General features: G+C 40.0%; 1 protein-coding gene across 2 annotated transcripts; it reads right to left on the bottom strand.

Moving 5' to 3' along the window:
• Positions 1-8: 8 nt before the first annotated feature.
• On the bottom strand, positions 9-19709 carry LOC119739629 (exocyst complex component 4-like). Of its 2 annotated transcripts, XM_038214620.1 has the most exons (24): positions 19558-19677; positions 18426-18478; positions 18117-18205; positions 16927-17128; positions 15918-16083; positions 14912-15119; positions 14078-14226; positions 13492-13562; positions 12285-12423; positions 11825-11881; positions 11606-11694; positions 11320-11455; positions 10659-10691; positions 8872-9017; positions 8282-8385; positions 7542-7754; positions 6111-6301; positions 5602-5709; positions 5145-5234; positions 4686-4832; positions 4223-4341; positions 3747-3842; positions 3427-3538; positions 9-3017 (listed from the first exon to the last, which is right to left on the bottom strand). In XM_038214620.1, exons 1-24 carry the CDS (start codon positions 19675-19677, stop codon positions 2859-2861), a joined length of 2997 nt encoding a protein of 998 aa, XP_038070548.1. In that variant the 3' UTR covers positions 9-2858. The 2 variants fall into 2 exon arrangements, with proteins under 2 accessions (XP_038070548.1, XP_038070549.1); XM_038214621.1 differs by lacking the exon at positions 10659-10691 and having other exon boundaries at positions 2859-3017; positions 19558-19709.
• Positions 19710-19760: the final 51 nt, after the last annotated feature.

Raw genomic sequence — 19760 nt, forward strand, 5'->3', positions numbered from 1 at the left:
TTTTTTTAAAATGAGACAACTCTGTTTTAAGTAATTGTTCAAGTACAGACCTATTATGTACAGTACACTCACGGTGGTCTCCAGTAGTGCGGGAAGCATTGCGTAAGCCATTGTACAAAACCACCGCTCCATGACTGGTACTCTGAACAATAGCTAGTGCAATGTTTCCACCATTACTGGGGGCCAGTGCGAGTGTACAACGATTCTTCACTTAGATTTACCTGCAAGTAATAATGAGTAAATACTTCAGCCATTCAGGCACGGTTTTCTTTTAAATGATTCTACCTGTCCAACGCTCTGGTGCTGTAACAACATATACACAGGCATTTTGTGATAGTTCCACGGTGTTTTCAAATGCGCAATACCTGTATTCCTGTCTCGTACCTGTTTTGGCTGAAGCAAGTTTAGCTCAGGATAAAGTGGAAGTTTAGATGTTAGGGAAGGCTTCCCCTCCGAAAGGATACTTTGTTTCGCTGGTACGGCAAAATATTGTTGCACGCAAGTGGTCCTTACAAGTACGTGCCGGCGTACTTGTTAGTTCCTGCAGACTTCGTGGTTAAATAGTATTGTATGAATGAAATTAAAAAAAGGATAATTGTTTACAATTGCAATGCAAGACATCTGTTTCCTAGACTTTGTAACTTTTAACTATTTAGTATTGTAAACATTTGAGTAGTACATGAATCATGAAATGAATCATAAATAAAAACAAAGTGACTGACATTTTATGTTTGTGTTTCTTGCATAATCTATGAATTATGCTTTAAATTTATTTCCTCAATTTTTTTTTTTAAAGGTACTTACGCTATATTTTTCCAATCTTTTTTATCTGAATTTGGCATAAACCTGATTAAAAAAATATTAATTTAGCCTTGCAAATCATTTCTTTAAATTAGGCAAGCACTTATGCATACAAAAATTAATATCTGAACTGAATAAATGATATTCACGTTTATAAACCACTTCAACAAAGTTTGAACCATTCAAAAGCAATAGAGGATTGCTGAATGTCAAAATGCATTTTTTTAATGACACTTTGGACAAACATTTGTGGCTGAAGTTTTGTTTTTTCAAACCAGTTAGCTTTTTATCACCCAAGGTTTTTGAGCAATTTTTATTTGTTCTGATCGATGTTTTGCCGTTTTGTGAGCACTGTCCTATAGTGTACGGGATTTATAATTTCCGTTAATTAAATCCTCATGAAAACTTATCTGGAAACACTTGTTTGATATGTTTTGAGTGCTTTTCAATTTTTGTTGACATCAAATTTAAATTCTTGATTAGCTTGCCATTATCATATGAGTATATTGCACATGCATTCTATAATGCTAAAATGTAAAAAATAACAGTTATCTTTCGCATAATACAAGTCAAACAAAAACTGCTGGGTCATAGAAGTTTTTCTGTGGTCACATCAGAAAACCAAAAGCACAAGCAAAAAAGTTAAGTAGATCTAATCTTTGGTCAACTTGACTAATGTTTTGAAGCTTTTTGATCAAAACAGAGAACTAAGTCTCATTTTCAAATCTTGAAGATGTATTTCCCCTTGATAAAATACTCTCTGAATGTAATATTTCAGAAAAAAAAGAGAGAAATAGTGAACAGAAATAAAAATAGATTTCCTTAACTCAGGGATTCCTTTGAATTTGGCGCAACAAAAATGTATAACTTGGTACGTTAGTGAAGTCCTTTCTGTACAAAGATATTTTACATTCATAGATTCAACAGATCACGAGTTCAATGTATCTCAAGTTGGCATGTTCAACATGGCCACCAACTTTGTGTAGCTGTATCGAACCCTTGAGAATTGTTAGGCAGCTTGTGGACACTTCATGACGAAATACGTCACAGTTATGTGAAATGAAAGACATATATTCAGCAGCCTGTCATTTCTGCAAAGTACACATTTGCCTACAATTCATATTAACTGAGCTACCTCAATCTAGGTACATCAAAATCCGTTAATGTCTTTTAAAAACATTCAGTCCGAACATAGAGTTCAAACAAAGTCAATTTAAATACACGCGACTTCTGCTCGGCATTTTCACACTTGGAATGGCAAAAAGTTTATATTATTTCTTGAAATGTTTCAGGTTTTGCATGGCTTTTTGGGGATTGAAAAAGAGAGAGCGTGCTCCACAGAAAGATCTACCATTGGCGTAGGAGGGGCTTAGGAGAGGGGGAGGAGCAATTAGTATTCCAGCTCACTGAGCATTTGGACCAGGTGTCTCTGGTCATTGGCAGGTTTGCTGAGGCTTAACTTGTGGGAGGGCTTACAAGAGGGGGAGGAGCCTAGAGAGCCTCCATCATGATCTCGTAAAACTCCTTGAACACCCAATATTTCTTGCTGTGGGTGAGGCTACTGGGGCTTCATGGGAGGGGCTTGGCAGAGGGGAGGAGCCTAGTCAGCCTCCATCATGATATCTTCCAGTTTTTGAGTATCAAAGCCAATTAATTCTGGCAGTAAGCGAGGCTACTGGGACTCCATGGGAGGGGCTTGGCAGAGAGGGTGGAGCCTAAATAGCCTCCATCATATCTTCCAGCTTTTTGAACAGCAAAGCTAAATATCTCTGGCTTCACAAGAAGCTACTGGGGCTTCATGGGAGGGGCTTGGCAGAGGGGGAGGAGCCTAGTCAGCCTTCATCACGATATCTTCCATTTTTTTGAGTAGCAAAGCCAACTTATCCTGGCAGTAAGCAAGGCAACTGGGACTTCAAGGGAGGGGCCTAGAAGAGAAGGAGCACCCTAAATAGCCTTCATCATATCTTCCAGCTTTTTGAACATCAAAGCTAAATATTTCTGGCTGCAAGCAAGGCTATTGGGGCTTCACGGGAGGGGCTTAAGACAGGGGGAGGAGCCTAGACGGCCTCCATCATGATCTCTTCCAGCTTCTTGAGCATCTTAGCCAGGTGTCTCTGGTCGTAGGCGGGGCTGCTGCGTTGCTGCAGGTGCACAATGTTCCTGTACTCCAGCTCTTTGAAGAAGGCCCCTTGCTCAACAATGCCATTCAGAATCTCCTGAATAACACAGAAAACAACAAAAGGGGAGGGGAGCACGCAAGATTAAACATGCAGTAACTCAAGATGTACCTCAAGATTTTTGAGGTTTAATGGGGTACCTCGGGGTTTAACCTCACGGTATTGCTGCTTACATTTTACGTTCTTCCCCAATGAGTTCATATTACATACGAGATGCCTGCGGTATTAAAACAGTGCATCTTCATCTGGCCCCCAAAGCAATGCCTGTCGAGCTTGGCTTCGGACATGGCACAAAGCAAATTCAAGCCTGTAGCATCATTTGAATTTCATACATTTTTTTTCATTTGATCCCAGTACCATTCCTACTTGATATACACGAGAGGATTTACCAGGACTTGGTAGGCCTGTTTTTAGGCCTCAAGCCAGTCAAATTGAAGTGGATACTTACGTCTGTGCTTTTATACATGAGTTCGTAGTAGTTGCGGGCCTGGTCCAGATCGGTCTCCCGCGACATGGTGATGTTGGTCAGGTTCTGCTGAAGGATGAAGATATTCCGACACCTGTGGAATATTGAAGAAAAAAAAGTCACACTTTAGTTCAACACTAAGTTGCATACAGTTATCCTAAAAAAACCTCATGAACTTTTGACTGTAGAACTTGAATAAGTTCATTAAGCGGAATTAAACACTATTCCAACACTGGTACTTTTTTCTCGGTTACAAGATCTAAAGAATTATTCCACATCACGAAATGCTGTGATCCACCTACATTTTCTTGATGCCGTTTTCGTTGATTCTCTTGACGTACTGGGCACTGTTGATGAGGATGAAGGAGACGAGATGACCTAAGCCTTCAAACACATACCTGACGAGAAAAAAAAACCAAGAAAAAATACAACTCTACACTTAGTGAGGTCCTCATTCTTCAGACCAACAATTTCCATTAGAAATGGAAAATTTTAATTCATTAACCCTACCTCCCCAGCCTAATTTACTAGGAACCATACCCATTCTGGCAAATTCCAACACCCACATGGGAAATTGTACACACACACTGTTGGACTTAGTTTCTGGAGGTATATGCCAAACCAAGTGTAAAAGACCATCAGTTTAGGGGTACCTTACCTATCCCAACAGATTTCAACAAAACCTGCTGTGGAACTTTGATGTGTTGAGTTCGGTTAATAAACATCAAAATAGACATACCCATCTTCTTTTTATTTCATGATCAAAAAGAAATCGTACTTGAATTTGTGAGGCATGAGGCTTGGGCTGAGGGCCTCCTCCAGCGTGGTTAGGTCCTTGTTGAGTTTCAAGACGTTGGGGTCCGGGTCCACGCTGTCGGCGCTGATGTGGAAACTGGACTGTGTAATGAGGAAAGGCGAAAGAAAAAAAACCGACATCACGACAGTACGTCTAGATTTGTTCCTTAAACCTCTTTAAGCCGAAGCTGAAATGAAATTGAGATTTCTGAAAATTCCTGTATGGTGATCAGCTATAGACCATTATCATGTTGCTGCCATCATGATTTTTTTCCCATTCAAATCAATGTAACCAAAGCGAGGCTGGAAGGAAAAATAGTCTGGTTCCTTTTTGCACAAAAAACTTTATCATTCAGTTCTGTTATTGGATACAGGAAACATGACTGCAATGGTGGCAGCATGATAAAGGTCTATAGTCTAGTACCCTAACTCGCTTCTTAGCTTACCTGTTTGGCAACAGGGAGAAGGTAGAAGAAACAGTGTAGCCTGAGCTCAAGATGCAGCACCTGCAGGCAAATGTCGGCCAGTTCCTTGAACTCCTTGGCCTGGGCGATCAAGGTGTGAAGGAGGCTGTTCTCAACCGCAGGCACCTCCTACAAAAGACATGGTTTAAATATGCAATGGTTAAAAGCGCCAGAAATGTATGTTAAGTATGCCTGTTTCTTCTCCAAGCCTTGTTTTTATTATATCAGTTCAGCAAGTTTCTGTTTCTGAATGCCGTATTCAAGTTTCAGTGTTTTTTTGGTTTTCAATTGTTAATCAAAATTAATGCATTGTAAATATTCGTAGGTTCTTCTTCTTTCACTGCTATACTATAAAGTACAAAAGGTATATGTGTATGTTCAATAGCTGTTCACGAGTTGATCCAAACTAAATGACAGTAAATCTTGACTGTGTGCACTTACTAATGTTACGCCCCCTGGAGTTGTGAGCATGTTAATGCCGCTACTTGGCAACGAGCCAGCAAACATCCGGATACCGCTTGAGAACCATTCCTGGACAAAAAGAAAGGGATTAAGGAAAGTCAATTTAGCAAATTAATATTTTTTAAGCCAGCCAGCCACCCCCCTCCAAAAAAATATATATTCTGTACTTTTAGCTTGGTGTATGGCTTTTAAAGATTTGGTGATCAATGTTTTGTATATACATTCACTGGTTTTTGCAAAAAAAAAACCATTCGTTTGATCGAAAAGGGAATAGAGGTCAAATTTAATCAGCTCAACTGTCTAGTTCATAATTCAATATTATCAATAAAATTTGGTTGGCATTTTATGCACCACAAGTTACAAGGGAAAAAACACAAATTTATGAAAGTGTTCTTTTTGCCAGTGCTTGTTGCCAGTAGAGGGCAGTATATCTTACCAGACTTTCATGTAGATTGGCAAGCAGCTTGAGAGACGGGATGTCACACAGCACCTCGTGTTTCTGCAAGAGCTTGTCGCCAAGGTTTATCACAAGAAGTTCGGACTCCTGGAATGAGAGAAACGGTTGAAATTCACCATTGCAATCAATTTGTCGGATCAGTGCGTGACATCACGTAGCTGCAATCGGCTCAGTGAGAACGTGTCTCGGACGCTGAATTCAGGCCCAATTCAAAGCATGATTCAGCATCTTTTGATTTGAAATTGAGATCCTAGAATGTTGTTTTTCTTGGAATATACAGCTAAAGCTGAGCTGAAACTTCATCCGGTTAGTTGTTCAACACCCTTCTTTAGATTTTGAGCATGTTTGTTACTTCAAACGAACAAATTACAAATGATGGACTGTACCTTTAAAGGATTTTACATATTGCTCTGGATATTGACTCTCCATTAGGAGGGTTAAATCCAATCTTCCATAGATACAGATCATTGGTACTGAGCAACCCCTACCTTGGCGTTTCTCTCTCGGATGTCTTCAATAGTCTCCAGCACTGCGCTGTCTTTGCTATCCTTGCCCGGTTTGCTGAGGGCTTGCAGGTTGACCCAGTTGGGGAGTTGTCGTAAGCACTGGTTGATATCCTCATCTTTCAACCAGCTGGCACTCACGATGCGCTTGTCCTCCGACTCCGGCTGAACCAGGCCTGGTGAAAAAAACAACAACAATAATAAGGCCAAAAAAAAAAAAAAGTAGTCTTTCTCTGGTCAGACCAAAGTACCGGAATTGATGCGGCGACGCGGTATTTTTTTTTTTTTGATTTTTTTTTTTTTTTCAAACTTGGATTGTACAGACAAGATGGGTACTATTTTGGTTTTTGGTGTCCTCATATACATTGGTGTCCTCCATCATTTGCCTTGGTGTCCTCCATCACTTGCCTTTGTGCAATTTCCCCATTCCTTGGTACAAAAACTTGAGGTGGTGCAGCAATAGAGATCACTGTTGTAGCTACCGTGGAAATTTTGTAAAAAAAAAAGAAGATTGACAGGCATGATTAAAATCGACGTGCGCTGACCAGAGACCGAGTATTTCTTTTTTTGGCCTAAAAATAATTTGCTTCAAATGTGAACATACAGATGTTTTTAGAAGACTTTTATGTATTTTTTTAAATCACCTGGAAAAGACCAACATAACTGGAGGTTTAACAACGAGATAATGCCGTCATAGAGCATCACAATACAAAAACCTGTATCAGGTTACTTACTTGCTAATACACAGACAAAATTCAAACTTCTTCAAGGACCAGGAGTTCAAATTAGTGGATAATGCATTTTTAACTGGAACAATACATAAACCATTTTTAAATGCACCTCCAAAAACTCATTTCATGTTGTTCATTTCATTCATTATTCATCACGATTAAATTAAAAAAAAACCCATGAAATTCTGCATCCCATATGTTAAAATCAAAGACACAAACTTTAAAATGAAAATTGTTTAAAAACTGACAATCTCAAACAAATGTCAAACGAAATATATACATCAATTTACAAGCATACAAAAATGCATAAGACAGACGTATAAAAATATTACCCTTACGACACAAATAGACACACCATCTTTAAAACATTTTCTCTGTGATAAAAATATGATAGTACATGAATCATACAGTTTGTAAAGATCTGAAAACAATAAAATCCAATGCACATGTATTGTGCTTCAATTCTATTTGAAGATAAATTCGTTATCCCAATCACGTGGAACACGGAAAAATGTAGTGCGTCTGTGTTCAGTATGTCATAAGGTACGTGTGTGATAACTAACAACTTAAATTCACAACATGTATTATACATGAGGTGTTTTGGCCTTATTATTATGATGCTTATCATATCATTTTAAAAGTGGTCCTTATAATAAAAGTAGTCTCGTTACAACGCTCACCATACCTCTGTATATTGCATAACAGGTGTCCTTGTACTCCTGCAGTATGTTACAGATCATGTTGAGGAACTGATCCGCGTAGGTCGGCAGGTCCATCATGAGTTGACGGAGATCAGAGATGGCGTGGTCTATGATGACGGTGCTGTTCAGCAAGGGGCGGGGAGCACCCACCAACTTCTGGGTGGCACTGTCTACGAGGGACTTCAGGGCGTCACCACCTGAAAAGCGCGGGAACAAATTTGAGTACTTTAACATGCGGTAAAAACACATCTGCAACACGTTAACTTACTTTACCATTTTTTTTAATTAATAGTTTGTACTCTGCTGTAATCTTTTTTTAAAATTTTTTTTTAGATTATGCGCTTTAACTTGAAGTCAAGCAAATCAAATTGTAGTAAAAGCCCTCATTAGGTACCTGAAAACAGACCCCTCTCACAAACAGCCATTTTTTTTTCGTAGGAAAATTACAACTGCATATTCTACGCCATCAGGTGCGTGTGCACGCAGTGTGCAAAATGTTCTAAAGATGTGCACATGTTGCTCAAAATTTCTTCGAAACACGGCACAGTCACAAAAATTCAACTCCCAAATGCCAATGTTGCAACAGCCTTTCTGAGCAATTTTTTTTTTTTTTCATGTTTTGTACTTGTACCAAGCACTCAAGTGCGTAATGTAAAAAAAGACTGCACTTAGTTAGTTAATGATATGTAAGCCAATAAGAGATAAATAACATGGCAAATATTACCTTTGGTTGCAGCGTGTAGATTAGTCTCAATTTCATCCAGGAGATGTCCCAGGAAGATATCTTTGACGTAGTCACTGATGAACTCATGAAGGGTGCAATGGCGTCTAAGGAAGGGAATATGAATCAATGAAAGCAATATTATTAAAAGCTTTTCAATTTTCATTTTTTTTTAGCTGAACTGCAAACAGAACAAATTATCAGCTTGAGTTTAATAAGTAGCAAGGTTGAACATATTTTCAAATTTATAACAAACAAGGCTTTCTTCTTGAATGGCCACTATGGTATCCATGCCCATGTGCAATAATCACAGACTTTATAAACAAGATTTTCTTTCTGAATGGCAACTATGGTGCCCGTACCCATCTGGGAGATTCATACACATTGCAGTGTCTCTAGCAAACAAGGTTGTTTTTCTGAAACGCCATGGTGAACATACCCATCTGGGAGATATTCATGGATATCTCAATGTCCCCCACAACAAGACTTTTTTTTTTTGTTGGCCGCTATGGTGCCTGTACCCACAAGGGGGATTCATGTGTATCCTTGACAAACAAGTTTTTTTAATTAAATGGCCACTGTGGCGCCCATACCCATCTGGGAGATTCATGGACATCTCAATGTCCCTGATGAAGCTGTTGACCGGCTTGAAGATGAGGGTGATGTTCTTGACGCTGGGCTTGCATACCATGGGCGCCTCCTCGCCCTCCTTCTCGTCCTCAGTCTGGAACGTCCCATCCTGGAGGGTGATTCAAACACATGCAGTGAAAGGTGAACAGCAAAGGAAATACACAGGTCAGCATGGGATTATGTAGCTGCAGACTCCTTGTGCCGCATGGTGCGGTAACCATTACGTGAAACTCCCATTTGCCAAAACCCCTGAACTGTACCTACCGATTTCACTGTGACTCTTATCAGCTGTTATCAGTAAAGTAATTATAAGATAAACACTTACCCTGGCACCCACTTCCCCAGGGCCAGTGACCATGAGCTGGTGGTGTCAAATAACGGAAACCTTGAAGAGCATGGCTGAAGTCGGACTGTTTCTTATTTGATATCTCGAGATATATTTGATCGATTTTTATGATTCAAAGTTGCTCACATAATAACTTTTGACACTTTTCCAAATACTTTACATTATAAACAAGAACCTAGTAGACTTTGGTAGATATTTTTTGTCAGTAAGCTCACAGGCAGAGGCACCATACACCACCTGTTCACGGCTCGTTAACTCTTGATCAGATAAGAGAGATCGCGTTGAAAGCTGCTGAATCTGAAATCGGTAGGTACGACCCGAGTTTGTCATAGGCAAACTCGGGTCTAGCTCAAATGGGAGATTCACGTAATGACAACGAAACCGAATATTAACCCTCGTTTTGTTTGATCAGTCACAGACAGTCAAAAATGTCAATCCTGTTCCCTGCCATGACTTTTACATGGGCTAGTCACCAACAGTCAGATCATATTTCAATAGGCACTGTGACAGTCAAATTCCATCAAAAGACAAAAGCAGGTGACTGGTAGGCACAGCCGGCTTATCAATCACCTACAGTCAAAGCACAGCTACATCAGATTTCATAGCAATCACAGCCAGTCAATCCTGCTTTGTGAAGACAGGGAGCACTCAACTGTTAAAAAAAAAAGTCACTCGATTTATTTTGACTGCTGGGCTGGCCTTGTTGAAATTGCCAGCCAGAGAGGGAGCGTTAAGCTAAAACTTGGAAAAGTTAGTGCTCCTTTAAATTTCATATTTTTCAAAATTTGGAAAGTTAGGGCTCATTAAAATTTTATTTGTCAAAATTTGGAAAAATTAGTGCTCCTTAAATTGGAAAGACACCCTTACTACATTAAATTGGAGAACAATGAAGTTGTTATTTAAGTTAGTCATTTAGAATGATTTATAAGGCAATGTGATGGATTAGTCTAACTATCACAAGATCAGTTGGAAATTGTTTCCAGAAGTGATACCTCAACATTTATACTAGTTTATAATAAGATAAACTGGTAACTGTTTGAAGGGGTTAGTTGAACAGGTTAATTCACAGAGATGGTATAAGTTAAACAACAATTGCTAAACTGGCAGCTTAACCAAAGCTTTGAAGAGGTGAAGTAATTTGCAAAGATTTGAAGTAGTTTATAGCAGTCTGTTAAAACTCTACCCCAGATTTTCATTAAAATCTCATAATATTCCGTTTAAAATGCTACCGCAGAGAAAAGTTGTAAATAATGAAATGAGATTTCAAAGGAACCCTCTACCAGAACATGTTAGTGAACTCGCGTTACAAATGCCTACACCATATTAACTTCGATCTATATTAATCCATTTTTTGTAACCATTTGTGAGATTCAACAACAAAGCCAAGTGTACAATCATGCAAACCTTGGTTGTTTCTTTGACTTTCATTATGCCGTCCTGTTCAAGATTTAAAGAAATTAATACAAAGTAATATTCATTTTTCAACAGACTTTTTTGTACCAGAATACTGAATTCCATACATAAAAAATACCCCCTCCAAAAACAAAAACAAAAATTTGCAAAAAATAAAATCATTTTGGAATCGTCATTGACAGTTAATTAACACACAAAAAAAATTCAAGCAGGGAAAATTTGGAACTTCAGGGACATTCCAAGTGCTGTGCACAATTTAAAGGCCACATTGCAGCAAGTAATTCAAAGAATATATTAAGTAAGCTTGGTTGTGAAATCTATCAACATCATATTATTCCTCATCCCTAACTAGAAGTAAGTTACTTTGCTGAGAAAAAAAGCCTTGTTGCAACTTGCCACAAGAAAGTGAAATAATTAACCAGATATGTTGAATCTCGGCTTCTATCGTAGATGCAAATTTGTCAGCAGAGTGTAAGACAGTACAAATTAGGGGTAAAATCCCTTTTTTATTTCTCGTTTGATTTTATGTAAAAGGACCCAAGATATTACAAAACAAACAATATATTTTAGCTGGACTAAACGACATTCAAGGAATCTTACATTTAATTATCCCATCAGCTACAAATCTGAAGTCTAGTATTCTGAAACTTACAAATCCGTAGTATTCCTGTTTCTGTTCCCTCATGTAGTTGGTCATGCTGATGGCGTGGGAGGACATCTCAAAACGGAACAGGGGAACCTTCCTCTGACGGGCAGTCTTGCGGCGGCTGAAGTACAGCCCGATATCACTGCAAAGGAAAATGTATCGAATTGCAATTTTACTCAAAACGTTGCAAAAAAAACCCCCCAAAACACTTGATTGCCTATTTGCCACTATTCATTTCTAATGACAGGACTATTCATTTCTAATGACAGATGATCAATAACAACAGACTTACGTCAGCGCCTCGTTGAATGCACTGGACGACTGCTGAACAGATGCCGTCACATTTCGTACGTCCAGATAATTACCCAGAAGCACTTGCAACTGCCCAATTAAAAAAAAGAACAGTAAAATGAAATTCAATGCTTTTTAATGATATGTGCAATCAACCAAGAATTTTTTTTCCCCCACTTTCATCAAAATGAACTTTATTTGCATATTTTTTTCAACTTACGACTGTCTGTATGTTGGACCAGATGTCATTCGTGGTATAGAGCTGAATATCACTTGCCTATTAAAAAAGAAAATACAAATTCTTGTAATTCAGATTCTTGTAATTGAGTCCTTTTTCCAAATCAAAAAGTTTCCTGGGGAAAAATATGGTGGTACAGTAGGCTATAATGAGTGTTTGGATGTGTGTATATCCCAAGGACAGCATGACAATGAGAAAACAACAGATTCTTTGTTGTCCTTGAAAATTCAGCTTTTGTTGAGAATGGTCCTCCAACGTAAGTCCATGTGCTTAGCCTATGGGAGAGTGTCATAGTAGGAACAAAGGGCATGGCAATACCTTGTCCTCGGATGTAATGGTACAAAAAGAATATTAAGAATTATAAGAATAAAAGACTTGTGCTTATTACTATATACTGGTTTACTGTATACTGGTATCCTGTACTGGATGCGGGCTGGCTTACCGCTACACGCTGGAGAGATCCCAGTACACATGAATGCGCGCTGGCCACGCAGTGGAATCGCTCAAACAGCAGCTCAAGAAGCTCAACCAGAAGCTTAGGCTGGTTGTGCTGCGTGATGTTCTCCCCTCGCTGCTTGGCACTGTAAATTGATAATTCAGGAACAATCAATACGAAGAATCAAGTTGAACAAAGAAATTAGGATTTGGACCTGTGACCACTGTTTCGAGTTGTTGCAGCAGCTCGAGATCAGCGCATTCTAGTCTCTACCTTCACAGGTACCCATTTATACTCCTGGGCGGAGAGAGGCAATTGTAGTAAAGTGTCTTGCCCAAGCACACCCCTTCAACAGAAGACAATGACAAATTCTGAGAGCCAGCATAGGACTGGAAAGCTCAGTGCATGTATGAGGTCCTGGGGTCATAGATTTCAACCTCACTCCAGGTGACTTTCCGTGACGTGAACCTTGTCGGTTTCTCCTTGTGGTTTATTTAATATCAGTAAGTAACCCTCCTTTTGCTTCTTCAGTCACAGACGGACAAAATGTCACTCCTGTTCCCCTGCCATGCCTTCTACATTGGCTAGTCAGCAACAGGCAGATCATATTTCAATGGGCACCGTGACTAGTCAAATTCCATCAATAGGCAAAAGTAAGAAACTGGTAGGCACAGCCGGCTTATCAACCACCTGCAGTCAAAGCATGACTATATCGGATTTCATAACAATCACAGCCAGTCAATTCTGCTTTATGAAGGCAGGGAGCACTCAACTGTTAAAGACTGTCACTTGATTTATTTTGACTGCTCGGCTGGCCAGAGGGGGAGGGTTTTAATGGCATTAACCCTTTGGTCCCTACCAACACCCAAACTGCCCCGCCTGTTACTACCTGCAATGCCCGAAACCACGCGAGAACTCTATGGTTTTATGAATTCATCAGACAATGTAATACAATGTAGTAAAGGTGCTAATGTGTTAATTCAGAACATCAGTACAGCTGTACTGCGATTTGCAGGCAATTGCTAAACAAAAAATTGTCAATCAAAGAAATCACAGAAAAAGAAATGCCAACACATTTTTCTTGTTGAGACACTGTTCTGACAATGGTTTGGGCAGGGCCAATTTGAGCAGCGTGCCTTCAAGAGGGGCCATAATTTCTTAACAGTATGCAAGTATCTGCAAAGATTACAGAGATTCAAAACACACTTCTTACTTTTCGGCCACCTCTGTTGTTGTCCTTTGTACGATCTTGGAGAGTTCCACTTGCACGCATCGTTTAATGGACTGACGAAAGAGAAGAGATAAACCAATACACTGTCTAGTCAGGCAGATCGGTGCACAATATGATGGAATTGTTCATTTGATGATAAAAGCATGAAATTTGGCACACAGTCAGAGTATGTCATGAAAAAGATATTTGGCTATAGGGCCATCGCAGATTTGTTCCTTGCAAAAAAATATATCACAGAATAACATGCAATGGCCACCATTTGAAACTTTTGAAAATTTCTTGCTGTTCTATGATATTTATTTTTCCTTTCCAAACTCCACAGATGAGAACCACGTCATCTCTTCAATAATTGTATTCTTAGGTTCCAAGAATACCACTGAAGTTCATAGGGCCCAAGTTCAATGGGCTACTTAGAAGGAAAAGAAGGCTCAGCAGATTTCCAGGCTAAGCCAAAATCTGCTGGGAACCAGTCACATAAAATACACTTCATATGTGCCATTTGGCTGGTAACCTGTAATTTTTCTTAGCAATATTATTTGTGATAAGCAATTTTTTTGTATATACGTACCTCGACTGCCTCTGATGTCCTTTTGAGGAGGGACAACGATTCCACCAGGACGGCCATGTAGTGTTCAGAATTGGCCTCCGGGTCTTCGTTCAGATCTTCTACGACTGGCTTGTTCTCTTCTTCTGTCCCGTCGGGAACTGTCAGCGTCACTGGTTAAAAAGAAAGGTATTACTCGACTGTAATTTGTCAAGGTATTTATGACAATGGAGTGCCGTGGTTTCTCGATCTTATGCACTAAACTCATGATCCGGTGGGTAATTCTGCAGGTTGGGGGTTCGAGTCCAGCCTGGGGTTGTGGTATGTGTGTCCTTGGGCCAGACACTTTGTCACTATTTGCTTCTCCCCGCCCAGAAGTAAATGGGTTTCCTTAGTCATTCATTGATTTTCTCCAACTGGGAGGAAATTGGAGAAAATTGTTGCATTTGAATGAGCCTTTTAGCTAATAACAGACGTTAGCTTTCCATAAGCACTTCCTAAGCAGTGGACAAGATTGAAGAAATGTTTTACAGGCATACCAAGCATGGGCAAAATGTGTATTCTGAGAATAACAGGAAGTATTTTCACTCACTACCCGTTGTCATCTCCCACCTTCCAAATCCCAAGCTCCACCCCTTCCAAATTCCAAGCTCCCCCTTCCAAATCCCAAGCTCCCCCTTCCAAATCCCAAGCTCCACCCCTTCCAAATCCCAAGCTCCCCCCTTTCCAAATCCCAATGCTCCCCCCTTCCAAATCCCAAGCTCCACCCCTTCCAAATCCCAAGCTCCACCCTTTCCAAATCCCAAGCTCCATCCCTTCCAAATCCCAAGCTCCGCCCCTTGCCGCACCCATACTCACATGAGTGTGAATGTACCCTGGACGCCCTCTGCTGCTTGGCCATTGTGGCCAGCTCCAGCAGGGTGTGTTTCTTGCTTCCTGCCGGCGAGGTTCCATCCTGGGCCGAGCCCCGGAACGACCCCCCGCGGACGAAGTTGACCTGGAAGGTCACGGCCGACTTCTCATACAGGTGCTCGGTCAGCTCTTCAATCAGGACCTTGTGTAGATGCTGCAGAGTTTAATATAATATAAAAACATATCAAGGCACTGGATGATTTGTCATCGACTTGCGAAGAATCAGGATAGATTATCTACGACACTCTTACACTCCCTTAAAAAGGCCACTCAATGGTTTGTGTAAAACTTTAAAACACTCTTGAGGTGTTAACATTCCCGTAGAATTCATTATAAACCCATCCTCCTATGTATTTGCACTCTTTTCATATTTCAGCTGGAGGATTTTGCAGGGTTGAGGCAGAGGTCACCCCTCCAAGGACCACATTCAAGAAATAGCGGATGATTTGGGAGGAGTGAGGCTGTATGCAATTTTTACACATAGGCAGCTAGAGGATTTTGCAGGATTGAGGTTGTGTCCTAGCAAAAAAAGGGAGTTAGGGTTAACCAGTTCGCGCCGGGATTATTTTGACAAGTACGGAACGAGGCGCGGGATTACTTTTCATTCGATCTCAAGCCAGGCGGGTTGAAGCCATCACCCTCGGGCAGCACACTCATATTTCCGGCCTCACTCCCTGCGTGTTTATCCATCATCCGCTCCAAATACTGCAAAATCATTGCATGAATAAACGTCACCTGGCGCGAACTGGTTAATGAAGACGCATAGAAATAGCTCCGAAATAAAGACACTTGAAAATTAAAAAGCAATTACCCTTCAAAGTCTAAAGAATGTGCCATTGTTTTCTTGCTGGTGTAGGATTTGGGAAGATTCCGGTAGATTCTTAGGTAGTACACATAGGGAGTAAAGGTTAAGGTGTCAAAAGATGCATAATAATTGAGCACATTTGCCCACCTCTTTGCGAGTGAACATCTCCATCTTGAGTTCGCTGAGGGCCTCTACTCCCTTCAGATCACTTTCAAGATGAGCCACAGTCTTAGTAATCAGCTCGGTAGCATGGAGGTAGTGCTTGCTCTTCAGATAGATGTCAAGCTGCTGGGGGACATTCTTCACCTCTTCACTGGGGGGAAAAATCAAGAACGAGACACACTGATCATAATTATAGGAATACTAGTGTTGTAGCCGATAATGTGCCCAAACCGAAGGCAAGGGCAATTACTGGTTTAGACCAGACGTTTAAACTGATTTTATACCAGATATTTCAACCGGTTTCAAACCAGAAGTTTAAAACTGCTCCACCACACTACTATTCCTATTCATGAATAAATTTCTGGTAAGCAAAACTGACAGAATGTTAAAGCAACATCTATAGTGTGTGTTGCGCATGTGACGTGCTCAACATCACATTAAAATGTACTGCATTTGGCTCTGAGTGCAGCGTCTCATGCCTGGTTTTAAACATTGCTGATTGGCGTTCAAATGGCGGTTTATTAAGACCACCCAAGTGAAGGGAACTTGACTAATAGGAATGAATATAAACTGTCTCAGGTATTTATGAATAAAGCCAGATGGAACATTCACAAGTCCATTTCGTAATTGTCACTCTGTATCAGACAAAGGGCAGCCTTTTCTTCAGAAGTCAAAGGTCTGGCACAGTGTAACTTCCAACATGATTCCGTTGCGAAGCGTTGACATGTACTTTTGATCTATCCCAACTAGCAATGGTGTCCTCATGTCACATGCAGTAGACAGGGTACAAAATATATATTGAATCTATTCACAATCACAACACCCTTAGATCACATATGGTACAAGGAGTGAAATTACGTCAACTCATAATTACTCAATTTACATCTGATCCATCAGGAAAAAGCATGCTTCTGCTCCATCCCTTCTTTTCATAATCACAACTTCATTAGAACACATGGAGTACAAGCAGAATAAGTGGTCTTATCAAGCTTACATCTGATCCAGCAGGGTCAGCACATGCTTCTGCTCCATCCCATCTAGCCACAGCTTCCTGAGTTCATCCCTGCGGCAGTGCAGCAGGTCCTTGCAGGACAGCAGGTCTGACTTGAGGCTCTTGACCCGCTCCCGGGCGGACTTGATGCGACTGGAGATGGCGCTGTAGGCCTGGATGGTCTTGGTCAGGGTGTCATAGTTGACTGGAGACAAAAAAAATTGACAATCAACAATATTAACCCTAACCGAACACAACCCATCAAAGTTCAACAGCAGGTTTGTGTTTAAATCTGTTGGGATTGGTACAGTTCCCGTAAACAGATGGTCTTTTACACTGGGGTTGGCATACCTCCAGAAACTAAGTCCAACAGTGTGCGTGTACAATTTCCCATGTGGGTGTTGGAATTTGCCTGAATGGGTATGGTTCCTAGTAAATTAGGCTGGGGAGTTAGGGTTAATATGACATGATTATGCAGTTTTAGGTTATAACGTACACAAAGAAGTAGTGTCAGGTTACTTTTGCGGTGCGTTCCATGCCTTTTAACTCTATGACTCAGACTCCAATACAACCCAAACTGAAACGTGAATTGGATTTTCAGACCTAACTGATGCTGTGGGTTCCCTCAAAAAAAATCTGAGATTTTCCTTCCATCTCCAAAACTGAATATGTCTTCTCTTAAGGTTTCTTTGGGATGTTGAGTTACAGTGCCCACAAGATTTTAAGAAACCTTGGTTTTCTTACCAAGAGGACATTTTTCACTCTGTTTTGTAAGACATGAAACATAAATAAAATGCAGTAAAAGTTGTTGCCGAATAATCAATAAACGTAGTATTGGATTGGCTCCCCAGTTCAACATTGACACAAACATGCCGGGGATAGATTGCTGAAATTAGCAAAACTTTCTCACTGGATTCCCCGTTTTTCCTTCAGCTTGATTTGTTTCGTAGCTGTATGAATTCCACTTGTGGTGTATCAGCCAATCGCAAACAGACCAATTTTGCAAAATTATGATATGACCAAAATCAGAAAACCTCACCAATCCAATCAACTTCTTACAATGCATGCTGAACAAGTACCACAGTACATTCTCCATCTTAATAACAGGCTCAGACAAACTTGCATTACAAACTAACTTTGCATGATTTCTATATTTGACGATAAAAACTTAGCTACATGCAAACTCGTCATACCTGTGATGAGTTTATCCAGTCTTTGGTCGCATTCCCGGTAAGCTTTCTCTAGTTTGGCTTTCTCAACCTCCCTCTGATGTAGGTCTTCACTGCAAACCAATTATGTAAGTATTTCATGACTTTTTTTGTAGTTTACATTACAGGTTTATTTGTACTTTTTGTGGAAACGAATTTCACAGAAATTACATTGAAAATTGATCTTACATGTACATGCATAATACAGAACTAACAACACTTGTCTTGGCGACAAATTGCAATTTTTTTTTATATTGAACCATTCCCACCCAAATCACAAAATCTATCACTCACCTTGCTGATAATGTTCGGATGACCGACATCAGCAGCCCAGTGCCACTTCCAGTCTTCATGACCAAGAAAAAAAGGAGATTTTAGGGGGGAGACATATGTAAGAAGTGATGAACGATACATGAATATTGTTGATGTCCCCTTAATGTGGTCCGGCCCTAAATTTGGAGCACTTTGATTTTTGTCTCCAGTGCCTTGCTATAGCAAAATTTTTACCTCAAATTTCACATTAAGTGATATTTCATCAAGCATTAAACATTCCCGTTCGTAAAGTCTCGAGTTTACCTACCCATTACAAATTTAACAGAGTCATTTATTTTGGCCTCATTTTCCGATTGCATTTTGAAGTGCACAATGAAATGTTAAAATGTGCCCAAATATAAGAAAAATACTTTTCTGACAAACTTCTAGTTATACATGTGAGTGGAGATAAATAATGGTTTATCAGAATTTGTCAACTTTAAATTTTTTTTTTAAATGTTAACTGGTTAACTTAGGATATTCTGAGATTTGTTCAAGTGTGACACGTTAGGGAACACTTGGCCCATTTTGTGCCCAATTTCCGGACGCTGACGTTTTTGCATTTTGACTAAATTTCATGACACTAAACAGATCACAAGGCCGGTTCAAGTTTGAACAGCATGACGACAGCAAGCATCTTTTAAGTAATCAGTATGAATGAGAAGCTTTTCAACAAAGAAAAGAGGTTTGGCAACACTTCATGAGGAAAGTCGGGGAAAACGTTGAAGTACGCCACGTTAGGGAACTGCTCTTTAATCAACATTACATGTCAATACATGATATACCGACCTGTTTACACTCAACTTACAATGACTTTACAAATTACAGGCAAAAATATTGACCAAACAACTTCTTAATTTATTTCAAAGTGTGCGGTAAGCTCTTGTAAAGTTAATGCACCCACTATAACAAACAAATCCAGCGAAACTTGAAGTCAACCTAATAATATTTGACAAACATAGTGCCAGGCCCATCCCCCACACCTATAGCATATGCAGTGACCTTTGACCCTCAATATTCACTCAGTTCAGACAAAACAGTTTTTTTAGGCCCCAACTTTGTTCGTTTCTGAATCCTACGAAGAACACTTTTTATTCCGATTATTAACATCTACCGATTCTTTGGCTGGTTTCCCCGCCGCATTCGCCATTTGACCTGTTGGTGGAGCATTGAAGCCGGAGACATTGGGGTTCGGAGCTTGACGATTTTTCACGGAACCTTTCTTGGTCGCCATTTTGATGATGTGAAAGGTCAACGGCTGTTTCGCGGCTGTTTGTTTTTCTTCGTGTACGTACGTGTGTGCGGCGCTTTTACAAA

Source organism: Patiria miniata, unplaced genomic scaffold (genome assembly GCF_015706575.1).
Source record: "Patiria miniata isolate m_02_andy unplaced genomic scaffold, ASM1570657v1 HiC_scaffold_4, whole genome shotgun sequence".
Lineage (NCBI taxonomy): Eukaryota > Metazoa > Echinodermata > Asteroidea > Valvatida > Asterinidae > Patiria > Patiria miniata.